Source organism: Anoplophora glabripennis, unplaced genomic scaffold (assembly GCF_000390285.2).
Source record: "Anoplophora glabripennis isolate ALB-LARVAE unplaced genomic scaffold, Agla_2.0 scaffold5, whole genome shotgun sequence".
Taxonomy (NCBI): domain Eukaryota; kingdom Metazoa; phylum Arthropoda; class Insecta; order Coleoptera; family Cerambycidae; genus Anoplophora; species Anoplophora glabripennis.
In genome coordinates, this window is record NW_019416525.1 from 3402705 (window position 1) to 3417005 (window position 14301).

Genomic DNA, 14301 nt, shown 5'->3' on the forward strand with positions numbered 1-14301 from the left:
ACGAGCTTCATTATCGCTGACCATATTAAGGGAATATACACACCTTCATATTGGAATGGGTGTCTCTCCCTTTGTTATATGAGGTCACTGTCAAGTATGGTACTCTAGTGTCTATTTCACTCTCTCTGATATGCTAGGCTAGAGCACTAAAGTTTATGTGTGTATGGTCTCCTTTCAGAGCCTATATGGAAGCTTTAGGAACTCGTATGAAAGCTTTAGGAGCTTGTGTTTGTATGGAAGCTTTAGAGCTTGAATCAAATTTCCCTCCTTGGAGAGCTTTAGAAGCTGTGTATGGCAGCTTTAATCCCTTAGAATCTTCACCGCAGGGGGGACCTGGGTGGTATGTGTGCTATGTAAGCAATGTAAGATTTTTAAAAAAATGAGATTTATTGCCTATTTTGTAGTTAATGAACAAAACATAGTACTGGCCAATATCCGACACTGGTTATTGAACTGCACAGTCCCTGGGCTCACGTTCGATCAATATCGACGCTGGTTCAGCGCGGGGCTCTGTTATGAGGTCCGCGACAGATTTGGAAAATTTAGACTTGGTTGACTAGGTTGTGTGTGGTTCTCCAATGCTGACAATCATTTTGGTTAATGGTGACCTCAAGGCCATTTTAGAGTTCTACCTTTGAATTTTTCGGGTTTAGATTTCGCCGGAATTCGAAACATCGGTGAAGAATTTCGCTCGTTGAATGTACATAGAAACTACCACTAATGTCACCTTAGTTGATATAAAAAAACGTATAAACCACATCATACATGGACTCGTACGGCAAGCAGACTTAAAACCGGGCCAAATTCGCGCGTTAAACCCCTTTGCTAATGGAAGTTAGCGGCAGTAGCTCGTTTGATATCGACAACAAATCACAAATGTCAGTTCTCTGTGCTCCAACTAACCGATCAATACTCATTGTAATACCCACTAAAACGTTCTGCTAATTGTACCGCATACATATCTATATATTCACTATTTAGCCTACCCTAAAGCGGTTGACAATAATTGCTAAAGCCACAGATCTCCAGATCGATTCTTCCTAAGTGGATAAAAGCAGGGAGCGGATCAATAAAATTTATTACTCGTCGGGATCGAGTGGACCGAAATTTGGAGGATAGGAGGGCCGCCCGCGTACATTTAATGGAATATTGATTAATTGATTTACACGTTCTAAAAAGTTAATTTAAGCAGTATCGCACGTTCGAAAAAATAAGTAATTATAAATATATTTGTAGGTACGTGCAGTATTTCTTTGATTTCCATTCTTCTTGGAACTAACCACATTACGTTTACACTATTTACATTGTAAGCAGCAGTTTAATAAAAACAAGTATGTTAAACAATTTATTATGCAATTCGTTTTGTAGCAACTAAATAGTTTTTGCTTTTATTGTAATTTTCATTCCTTTTGTTGTCTATTTCGGGGCATTTGAATATACGTTTTACGCTTCGCATTATATTTAAACGTCTGAGATCGTTAAACGTTTATTAAAAGGTAACGGTTAATAAGGGAGTTAAATAGAGATGGAATCGTAGCGTTATAAATATATTAGGGCGGACAAACTTGTCTGCGATGTATTTAATACCACAATTTATTCAACATACCATAGAATTCCGCTTATCAGGATGAAATCGTAATGATCAGCCGCACTTTAGTAGTAAAACCTAAATGATTAATGGTATTGGCCAACATTGGATCATCATTTATATTTATAACTTATTGCTTTGTCAAACACAAATTGAAATTAATTTAAATAGGTACATGACATATTTGTGTTCACTTCGATAATTTAACAGCGGATCGCGTAATTCTTAATAAATACTAAATTGGAATTGTTAATAATGCATGTGTACGATGGGATTTGAGGTCTGGGTTCAGTTGTACAGGGTGAACGGTTTGTACGTTCATATCTAAACCTCCAAAATTCAGCAACTCGCATGAAAAATTTACTAAGAAGGATAGTTTTTAAAAACGCGTTAGCAGGCGGATTGAAGCGAAGTAACAAGATCTCATCATTAAATAAGCTTTTGCTGCATGCATTCTTAGAATTAAATTGTTTATAAATTTTATTTCCTCAGTTCTGTGAACTCGAAAGGTAGTGTTACCGAGTTGGTTAGAAGTTCGTCTATTTAATATACCAGTATACAATTATTTTCTCGCGTTTTATAATTATTCTTCTGTGTAATAAAAACTCTTCTTTAACACAAGTTTAAAAGTGTGTCAAAAAATAATCCAATATTTTTCACGGAAAACGCTTCCAGTGGAAAATCGACCACCATTGTGTGGATAAACGATGAACGACATTAAACCAATCATAATAATTACTGTTTGCATAATCCATAAATGCAACAAAACCGTTGGAGTACTATTAGTATTTTATTTAGGAATTGATCTGTCAATATCAATTATCAAACAATTATGCCTGTCTCTGGATATAAACACTGGAGCATCCATCGATTGGAATTGGTTCAGCACGCAATATCACGGGCTGTAACGACGAAACATATATTGTCAAAGTTTGAGCAATGAATTAATTCAGTAAAATTTAATTTACGTACAACATATTTTTACATTTACCGTCAGCACTCAACCCCCTAAATATGTGGTGAAAAAATCAGGTCGATAGCTTTAATACTCACCGCGATAAATAATTTTTAATTCTTAAAATTGTTTGAAACCTTCCAAGTCGTTCAAAGAGCGTTTGTGACGTCACCCCACTCGAGTAGTAGACAGAACTTATGTCGACGATATGCTGTACGTAAGACACAACTATAAGTATGTGGAAGTGTGTGGATTAGTCGCTAAAGAGTGGTGTGACGTCACAACACGGCTTCCGTGTATTTTTCAGTGCTTTAAAAAATAGACACGTTTATTAAAAATTTTAACAAATTAAAAGGTATCCGTGAGGTTTTAACTGTCAAATTTTGTATCGTAGAAAATCATAAATGAACAAAAAAGTTGTATATTACAGGGGCGTAAGATAAACAGTTTTCAAAATACAGCGAGTATTAATATTGGGGAATTTCATCACACGCGTGTGCACGCGGCAGACTTGTCCTACGGAAAAAATGTAAACAACTATTATTGTGAAACAGTAAATTTCAAGACAATTATTTTCCAGTTTTTAAATAAAAAAAAATAAAATGTATCGATTTTGTAGTACGAAGATAGCGTTGTGCTTAAATTTCAGCTCGAATTTTAGTAATTATGAATCTCTTAAAACAGGAACTTAACTTTTAATCGCACAAGTACAAACAAATATGCTCAAAATGTCCACCACCATTTTCGATGTACCCACGACACCTTCGAATCCAATTTCCGCGCACTCGCTGGAAAACACCTCAAGAAAAGGAAATAGTGGTGCGCAAAAAACACTCAGACACGGTCCAATTCCAGATACCTACTGAATTGCGTATTGCCGGACGGCTTAGTACCTCGTGTTATCCGTCGCGCCGTTGTCGCATTGCTCGATATGAATTTTAAATTTATTACGCTAATTATTTTTTAGAATTAAACAAAGAAATTCAAAAAAGTGATAAACATTGTATTTTATGGTATTCTATGCACGCAGTTATGTCAATATTCCTTAATTAATCGAACTTTTGTACATCAATTTGGAGATTTTGATAATTTTTTTCTCGGAAATGGTTGAGTTTAGGACCCATGTCATATAAGGTCCTTTTTGTTTATTTTAATGTATTCTATCGTCTGTTAAAATTAAGGCAGCCAAACTTCTAACACCCTGTATTTGTCTGTAATTCCAACGCTAATGATTTTTTTATCAAACTTTTCAGGCGGGTTATTACATGAGCGAACTATTATATTAAGTTCGAAGATTACATCGTTAATAATGTCTTAGCAATTGATCGTTGAAAATAATAAAAGTACCCGTATAGATTTTGTCATGCAAAGTAAATTATTTGAGTACATTGGAAAGATGAAATTCCTAAAATTCTTATGGCTGTGAAATAAACCATATTGGCTCGGGTTGGCGTATCACCCCGTATCGAAGGTCTGGAGCAAGCGGCGATAAAGTAAAAGCCGTAGGATAGACCGGCGTAACGTGAGGTCTGTTTGAGTGGCAATTATATCTGATATATAATAATCTATCAGTGATTAAGGCAGTAGCTGGCGACAATCGACAATGTAACGGCGTGCGAGAGAGTAACGGCAATGATTTGTATATTAGTGGAGTGGCGAGACTCCGCCCCCCCCCGAAACAACCAAACCATAACGAATGAGCCAGAGAAGGATAGTCTCAGTAATTTATTGAGCGATAAATCGTGCACTCTGGCGGACAAACGAGTAACTGCGTTGACACAATACCAACAGACCACTTAGTAAGCTATGCATGTATCATCATTCCAGAAAAGCGGAACGCTTCGAGCTCACGATTTTATCACCGCCGTATATTTAATTAATTTAAATGACGGTCACTTTACGCGGCAATGTAAATGTGTGAAGATGTTTGATGGGGATTCCCTTAACGCGAAGGAACGTTTTTGGAGCCCGTTTTCGAAATTTTTGACAGCAGTCGTCTGAAATACGGTTTTGTGTCAATCTGCTAAAACTTAGTCGGTATCTTATGACTTCTGGAGTACCCCAGGGCTCTAATCTGGGCCTCCTTCTATTTTCTATTTTCGTTAACGACATTGCAGTTTAACTTAACTGTCATAAATTAATTCATGCTGATGATTTAAAGTTTAAAATTAAATAAAGTTATTCGAGGCATATTTCCAATCTAGGATTATAAACTTTCATTAACTCGTTTTAATTTTGATTGATTATTGTTATAATAATATGCGGTTTCGTAAATACTTAACGCCCTGTATCAGAAATTAAATGCAAACTATTTTTTTTGGTTGTTAGTATGCAATTAAATTTTGAAGTCGTGTATGAGAAGCTGCTTTTGTTTCAAGTTATTCGTCGAGTTATAGATCTGAAGTGGCCGAGCAGCTCACCCTTGCCAAGAGTTGCCCCGAGTAATGTGTGCTTTTTTCGAGCGGGTATCAGTTTTGCTAGCGTTGTTTTAATCGACGCGACGCTCTTAGTAAACGGTTCTGCGGATCCCCCACTTTCCTGGCCGTTCGAATATTTATTCGCGCAATAAAATTAACGCTTCAACTGGATATTATAATCTAATCAACGCATTCATCAATAAAATTGGTGCTATGTTACATTTTCGTTAAATTCCCAATTATCAACCGGAATTTTATGTGTTTGAAGACAAATATCAGTTTCAATGAAATTGCATTCCGATGGAGCTGAATTAAAAACTATTATCAGGTGGATGTATTTAGTTTAATTGTCGGAAAGCCTGTTTGATGATTATTGAAATGGTGTTCTGTTTTCTTGTTTAATTTGAATATGCCCGTATCTCTCATAAACCGATGGATTACGCATATTTGTTTGTTTATGTATAACGATCAATTTACCTAATTGCCGCAAAAAGCTGTTTTTAAATTAATTCCTAATTCCATTACTTTTTTAATCCGAAAAAAAAATGTACTGGCGGATACAAAGTTACATGTTATTTATATATACGATGATGTTAACACTGATACAGTGTATTCTAAACCATCTTTTCAATTAATAATATTTTGCAGTTGGGTAATTTTTTTGTAATTTCGGTACATTGAACAGGTATTACCGTTGCCTATACCGTGGTGTTATTTGTTTTGAAACGTAAACCTAATATTTACAACGCACAACAGATTGTTATTCTCACAGATTCAAACAGAATAAATAATTATGCAAATCATCGACTACATATAATATGGGAAATTAAATAAATACCTAGCTGTGGATGCAGAAATTTCTGCATAATTAATATACGATGTAATCTTCCACGCGTTTCATTTAAATTTACACACAATTTTACCTTCAGTGTGTAACATAATTTTTTGAAACGAGCAGGTTTGCGAGTATGAAATATCTTCAACGTAATTCTACCGTAGGCAACAGCTACAGTCACCCATATATTTGGTGTAACCAGTAACTTTGTAAAATATATCCTTAATTAGTAGATTAACCACACCTCTTGGGAAGTTCTGAGGCAAAAAAGGACTTGCACTTGAAAGCAGTAAATCAAGCCGATCGTAAACTTTCATATATGCTAATTGTCGAACAAAACAAAATGGAGAATCGATAAAAGGCTCATTAAATTACCAGAAGCAAAAACTGCACCTCTCCCGGCTTGGTTAAAGAAGTTTTTTTGGAGCCAGAAGCACCGGGTGGAAGTAGCTCGATGCAAATATAATCCGATAAAAAATATATATAGACACGCTTTAAATTAAAACTAAAATTTATAGCAAAAATGATAACCGCATAAACCTAGCTCTAGATGTATTCACAGTTTTATCAGTTTAACAATGAAAATAATACGGGAGATTGTGATATTATTTTTACATATGATTCGAACTTTCCAACAATTCCAACTAGTGATCAAAATGATCAGTTGTGATTTACGACATAACTCAGTTAAATGAGGCAGGAAGCTGGGGTTTAATTTTTACGACTCCCAATTAGCAAATTAAACGATGCTCCCCTTTGACGCCAATTTTACGCCAGCTAAACCTTCTTATGTAAAAAGACAAATAAGATAATTGGCACATTATTTAATAATCACCGAATGCAATATCTAAGTTCAATAACTTTGCCTCAATGTTCCGTAAATATTCTTTTGCGATTGTGTACGTTTATTACTCTATTTCGTAACGGTGGCCAGTGTTTTAAACTTTGGAACTCCTGCCCTGATCCCCAATTATTTTGCGGGCCACTTAAGCGTCTAGGAAAATGTGCCAGCAAATATAATTAATGTTTATTTAGAAACGGCGGACAAATATTTCTTTAACTCTGGCATTTGATGTGATTTCCCATGTGTAAATCATTTAAAAATTTGACAGAGGTGCTTTAAATTGTTTGGAAAAAGATATGATGTCCATGCCAAAACGTTTAACTCAAAATAACGAGGAGTAATAGCGTGGCGGCTGGAAATTTTGCCAAAATAAATTACCAGAAATAATTATACCATATTATTGCAACTTTCCTACCAGAAACAACGTTTTCTTAACACAACACTAAACTATGTACAGTCCGTACGATATTTATTGAGACGGAATTCCTAGAACTCTCTTGGAATTATATGGGCTCAAGTTAAAAACAACGTAACAAAGAAATATGTTTTATTTCAATTCTATCTCAACAAATATTGTAGCATCCTCAAAAGCTTGCCTGTGATCAAATTTCAATGCATTTGGAAAAATTTAGGAAAATGTCTTAAATTTGATTAAAAAATAGCTCTATAGTGTTTACTTTAGGCAAAGGCATTTCGATATTCCTTCTATGTTCTGTGATTCAGTAATAGATCGTAGTTCAGTGTTCTATGGTAGTCGGTAGGAACTTTAAATTAACGGTTATGATTAACTTTAAAACTAGTAAAGGCGACTTGTGAGAGATTATACACATGTACAGGGTGTTTTAGAAAAAGTTACCATACATTCAGAGGCTGATAAAATATAAAAAAAATTAACCTCAAAAAAGTTATGTCACAGAATGCCGCTGTCACATTTATGACCCTATACCTAATTCCAATATAGACTGATGTGTTTTGGAAGAGATACAGCTAACATTTTATTTTAAAAATTCAGTGATCTAAAAAACAAGAAACGTTAGGCGTTAGGCCCATTTTCCCCGGGGAAAAATTATCTTACATTTTGATGTTTTGCCTCACAAAAGGGCAGAGATTAAAAAAAATGACAAGCGTTTAAATATTTTAAGCAAATCTTTGACGAAAAAATTTTTTTTGCTCGAGCCATTAATAAATTGGGCTCGGTCCGTGAAACCACCGTTCCAGTCTAAAAACGTGGACGTTAACGTTGAAAAAATCCGTGGGTTGATACACTGAAAATGACTGAGATTAGTTTATGAGTTATTTATTTAAAGGTTTCCCAGCCGGGGAACTCCGCAAGGGTGGATGCTTTTATCGAAAGAGCGACATAGAGGAGAATCAGGTGAAACGGAGCGATGATCGAGGCTCAAACGGCTCTAGTGGCCATTTCCAGTTGGAACACTAATCGATGTGTTCAGTAATACATTGCCTGCCGCCCGACCCACCGGACAGAGACGGACTTTCAATATTTAACGGCCTTCTATTTAGTTATGACTCGGACGCGGATTCGCGAACCACTCAAGTGCTTGTAGCTAAAAAATGTCTCACTTGGTCTGGTTGTACCCCCTGAACTGCTTGAGTGAATGATAACCCTATTTTTTCGTGAAGTCAGTTTATATTTTTATATAAATATATTCTTTCGACGATTCTTTATAACTTTTAGTGATTTTCTAAATTTTCATCAATAATTTACAGAAATAATACAAAATAATTGTATCTTTTTGTATAAACTTAATAACTCTTTAAATTCGATGGTACATAATTTTTGATATCTTAGTTTTAGGGGGTGACTGTCACTATTTTATCCTCAACTTATGTTTACCTACTTATTTTCAAACTTTTGAAAAATATTGATCTATACCCTCATTTCAACTCGAAAATCTGAATAATATGTCTGGAAAAACTTTTACTGCACATGGGCGTACCTAGGATTTTTGCTTGGGGTGGGCCCAGGGCTAAAAAAACGCAATCAACGACTTACTGATATCACAACCTAAGCACTTTTTTGTTTGATTTTAATAAAAAAAAATGCAGACAGCGATTTACCGATATGAGAAAAATGATATTATCGGATCTTTTTTCTGGGGTGAGCCGTGCACACATAAATTAGTTTTCATATACCCCAAGTTTAAAACGTACAACAGCAATAAGATATCTCGAGAAGCTTTTAAGATATTACAAAAAAAATATATACGCCATCCCCTTTTATAGGATACATTTTCCTGATCACTATGATGTATGTGAGACCCAGCCCAGTACGTGGGCTCGCCGCTAACGAGTGTTATGACGTCACAACATTCATTAATTATCTCGAGGGAGAAATTGTTGAGAAAAATTCCAATCTTTTACACGTATCTTTTTCTGAATATAAATTTTAAAAAATATGCTGAAGGAACCAGTTACTAAGATCCGGAAACTTTAACCATAATTTTAGGCAATTTGCAAGTAGATATTAGTTTTATTATAACAAATTCTCGCTATTAACCTCATTTATGATTCTGGTTGGGTGAATCTGGCAAAACGCGAAAATGGTATTGCTGACTCGCTCATTTTGCCACTGCAACATATAAAATATTCTAGAAATTGCTAATTTTCGCTTGACGACAAACGTATTTTTTAGGTCTTGAATGGGGTCAAAATGAATAATTAAAAAATTGGGGACATAATTTTTTACCCACTTTCATTTCGTATGTACTTAAAACGTTGGAAAACGCCCCATTGCACAAATAAACAGCATTTTTTAAGGGTGGTTAGGAAATTCCGCAGTCCGGCCCTGCCTCGGCCTATTCCAACCCGTTAAGCATCCGACGACAAACTCAATTGAAACACCGATACGATGATAGTTAAGCACCACTTTGTAATTATTATTGTACACATCTATCGTCGTGCTATTCCAACCGATCAACATTTATTCGTGGCGTTTTATACAGTTCCACCTCTAATATTAATTAACCCTGATTTCGTTGCGAGTAATGTTGTTGTTTGATTGATAACCAATTACTTTTTTGTTCCCGAATGGAGAAGCTAATTGCTAGAAGCCGTTTTTAGATTTGTAGTCCGGACCCGGTGGACAGAAAATAATTGCTTTCTAGTATTACTCAAACATAGACACACCACAGCATATCATAGTCATATAAACAGAGACACATATTAAAACATTTTTGAAGGGTTCAAACGCTTTTGACTACACGGATTATATTTCCAAATCGTTCCAAAAACTATTTACGAATGCCCCCAACGCTAACGCAGCTATTATTTAACTTCGGAGCCAACTATAAGCTCGTATTGAACAATAGAGTAACGGAAACTTTGTCAGTTAATTTAATTAATTACTTTTGTTTTGGATTAAACATACATTTATGGCGTTTTGATTATATGGCTTTGTTAGAGTTATTAAATGCGTCTATGCGAAACAGGTCGATCAAAAGTTTTCATTGTTTTGAGCCGGTGAAATAATTGTTTCATTTTTCAATAAACACAGAGCGTGAGAATTTTTTTATTTTCGTTTATGATCGCGAACAAAATACTCATGAAAATGAAATTAGACTAAAATTATTATTTGAAACTTTTGAATACATTCTAGGAGCGACTCTGGGCTTTAAGAAGCGGCAAGTCGTATCTATGGCAACGCTAAGTCGGCACGCTTACTCTGCATCCCCATTTATGTCAAAATTATATCCTACGACCTGCTACTATCACAAATACTTTGAGGGCTAATAATGTAGAAGCCCCAATTAGGTTTGGAACTGCCAAACGATCATTGCCTCGATTTTAGATGAACTCTGTTATTTCCCTAAACTGTTCCTGCATTTTTTTACCTGAATTAGTTTCGCTAGTGTCGAATGGAACGCGATATTCCTCAATATAAACTCATCTTTAGGTACAAAAATGTTTATTTTATTTTTAACATCCAACTCTACAGAGTGTATACGCCAGATTACATATATACGCCAGATACATTATATTGTGTCTACATGGCGTGCCATGATAAATCCGATTTGCCACGATTAGAGCAGCTATTAAAAAACTGACGGTTTAACGGAGAATTAAACTGAGCGCTAGTCTGAGATATAAACACGAGCATAAGCGAGCAGATAATGAGTCCGTATAATAATTAGCACGACTGGGAAGCATACGTACAGGGGTTGTAATTGATCAATAGCGCATCATCAAGGGATGCCAGTTTTGAACAACCCTTGGAGTGTTTATCTCGCGCTATGCATCGCTTGCATAACTAACGGCGTTTAGCTATTGATTTCTGGATTCATGCGCCTATTCTGTTTGTTTATCAGATGGCAATTTACCTTATGAATAGCCCAACCTTTATTAGAGATAAACAAACGGTGGGCAAAAATTGAGGCGCAACTCAAGCTTTTAATGTTTAAACACGAATCTTTTAGAGTCTTGCTAGCCGTTAATAGTGTTTATAGAAAGTAACGGAAAACATTAATCGTCCATATTAAGTCACTTTACTATATAATTTAATTAGCCACAAGAAAGAAAATTTAAAAAATCGTGAAAACATTTATTGTATCTCCTAGTTTATCAAAACACTCTGTAGGAAAAAAAAAACGTTTAGTAAAATTAAACTTTCATAATGCTAATGTTGTTAAGGAATCGTTAACAGAATTTGCACCGCAAACTGTTCTCAAAAGGATTTTGCACACTCAATAATTGCTTCTGCGTATTACTTCTTTTATTATAGTTGCTGGTAGCCCATCATTAATTTGGTTTTGTTTCAGGTTAAGATATGGTTCCAGAACAGGAGGACCAAGTGGAAAAAGATCGACAACATATCGAACGTGGAAGCGGCTGAACACAAGAACACTAGTTCGAAGTCTTCAGACGAAGGAAGGACTAGGATCTTCAAGCAGAGCCACAGCCACAGTCAGAGTTCAAACTCCAGCATAGAAAGTGATACCAAAAGCTCCGTTACCTCTGCCGTAGCAGACCCCGTACAAGCCAAAACGTTTAAGGATATTTTACAGACGAATCATCCCGCAATTCCACTGTCGCCAAAGTCCCATTTCCATAATCAGATCGATTCAGCCAAAGACGTTTTATTAAATTTATCGTTTGATGTTCAAGAAAAATCTTAAGAATACCTCCTTTATTTTTTCTTCTGAGATTTTTAGGAAAATGGATGACCCGAAAGCAAAATTTGAATCCTATGTTTTTGTTAATGTTATTATTATGTGTGTGTGTCAAATTTTGATTTTAAGGTCATTTAAACTGGAAGATTAGTAAAATTTTATGTATTCGCAAACAAAATGTTACCAATTGCCCCTTTCTTACCTCAGTACAATCCCATATCTGTTTTTACACATCAAATAACAAAACCCAGAGCCCTTTGTTATCAGCGTTACTGTAAATATAAATTTAGTGTTAGATCTTAGCGTTATGCAGGGTATAAACATAAACAATGTTTTTCATACCTTCCCTAAAACATTCGATAATTCGATAGAATTATTGTTTCCAAATATCAGTGATGTACAGGGTGTTCAATCCAAATTTTCATTAGATTTTGGTACCATACTTGTTTTTTAACTAAAAACATCAATTCTTAGTGTTTTATTTATGCACACAAATATGAAAGTTGGATTTTTTTTAATTCCGTGTATTGATTAAGCGATGTATTATACAGGGTAGGCTGTATGAACTGTTGTAGTGTATAGAAGATGTTAATGTTTTACTTATTAAAAATAAAATGACATATGCGAACAAATTGTATTTTCCTAGAAATGGCAGATTTTGTTTAGCGAGAAAATGTCTACACAAAAGTACAATTTCATTAGTTGCACAGAGTTAACAAATTAGAAAGATATTTTTAATAAAAATTCAGTAGGCATACTTTACCCCTAATTTATCATATTTTATATGTAAATGCGATGTTTGTAACGATCCATTTCATGTAAGTATAATAAAGAAATCCGTTTCAGTATAAACTGTAGTTTTTTTTACTGCATTCGTGAATAATTTACATGTTCACTGCGAGATACTCTCAATGTACTTTGTCTTTGACTGCGATACATATCTTTGGGGATATGTAACAAAACTTCTTCTGTGTGCGGTACATATCCCTGGGGATATGTAATTTTTTTACATTTGACACTGTAAAATTAAAAATAACACAATTATTGCTATAAACTTGCATGTATCTGCAACTATATATCCTAGGATACTAACGTTTTCATTCGCAAAGAGTTTTGAAAAGAAAAAAATAGAAAAATCATTATTTCTAAAAACTACAGATTCTGCAACTTCCAGATACTGTAAAAATGTAATTATTGAGATTCGCATATTTTTTATAATAAGTATATACCCCCGGAGGTATGTACCGCAGTGAACGTGTTAAAGCACATTAAAAATAAGTCTAATTCAACGTATAAATTAAAAACACAATTTAGAGTAGATTTTAAATCCAAAATAGAGATAAAAGGGTACAATTTTCTTACAATTGCAGTTTGCTATGTGATTTTAACGTAGTTCGGACTCCTACATACAGATGGCGCTGAGATCAGTACTTAAATACGGCCACCAAATATTTAAAATTAAATAATTTTCCTTATTTATATGCAACAAAACCGATTTTAAATACTTTTTTAATATTTCAGAGATTATTTTTAAATTACGGTTGATAATACAGTTGCCAAAATACTTTTGCATTACTTTGTTGGCAAGTAACGTACTAACACTGCAAATAAGTAGTTTCGCGATGACGTATTGTTTTAAAAAATGGAGTTAACGGACAACCCTTCTTGAGATAGTTTTTTAGTTTTTAGTGGTAAAATAGTGTAGTTTTATTATGTGTTAGTTAAAATTTCAGTGCTTATTTAATATGTTATAAACAAGAACAATCACTAGTGAAAAGCCAGTTTGTAGTTCCTAGAAAACTTGAGGGAAGAGAAAACATTTTTGCGAGGGAAAAGTGCAATCGTGTAGAGAGGACGAAATTGGATTAACATCTTTTCAGTTGCCAAGGTACGTTATTTAATTAGTAAATTAAATAATAATAATAATAAATATCAAGAAAGTATTGTTAATAAATTGTTTTACGAAGAAGGTTGTGAATCTCTGATCAACTGTCTGGCAGTGTTAGGATTTTGTATTGGCATTTATGTAAAAAGAAATTCTAAAGCATTTGTTATAATCGTATGAAGTTTAACCTGTTTAACACCTTCAAAATATATAAATTCATTTAATATTATATCTTTTTTATATTCATATTTTCATAAAGAAGATAATTAGTGCATCCTCCATTTTCACGAAGACGGCAGCAGTTCCTTTAATGCGAATTGTCACAAATATTTGTAAATTTAACACATCTTACTCCTTAATAACAATTTTTTAAACTGTATTACTTGAGAAGAACCCATACGTGCAAGGAATATCTATATAAATATGTATATAATTGCACGTTTTCTATGAATTGTTAGAATTTAAAATTACAAAATTTCGTTTGCTAACGTGAAACAAAATCAAAATTAAATACTTTTGTGATATTTCAGTGGTGTTTATTGTTGATATTACATTTGTCAATATACTTTTGCATCATTTTATTAAGTTTAACAACGTACTTATTAGAGATTGTAGTTCACATTACAAATACTTGGCTACGCAATTTTTGAA

General features: G+C 34.2%; 1 protein-coding gene across 1 annotated transcript in view; it reads left to right on the forward strand.

Annotated features, from left to right (window-relative positions):
- Positions 1-12569, forward strand: part of LOC108906788 (hematopoietically-expressed homeobox protein hhex) — a 28759-nt gene extending 16190 nt beyond the window's left edge. The window contains exon 3 of the mRNA XM_018710148.1: positions 11415-12569. Within this exon, the coding sequence (XP_018565664.1) occupies positions 11415-11771 (357 nt within the window). The 3' untranslated portion in view covers positions 11772-12569. The remainder of the gene's footprint in view (positions 1-11414) is intronic.
- Positions 12570-14301: the final 1732 nt, after the last annotated feature.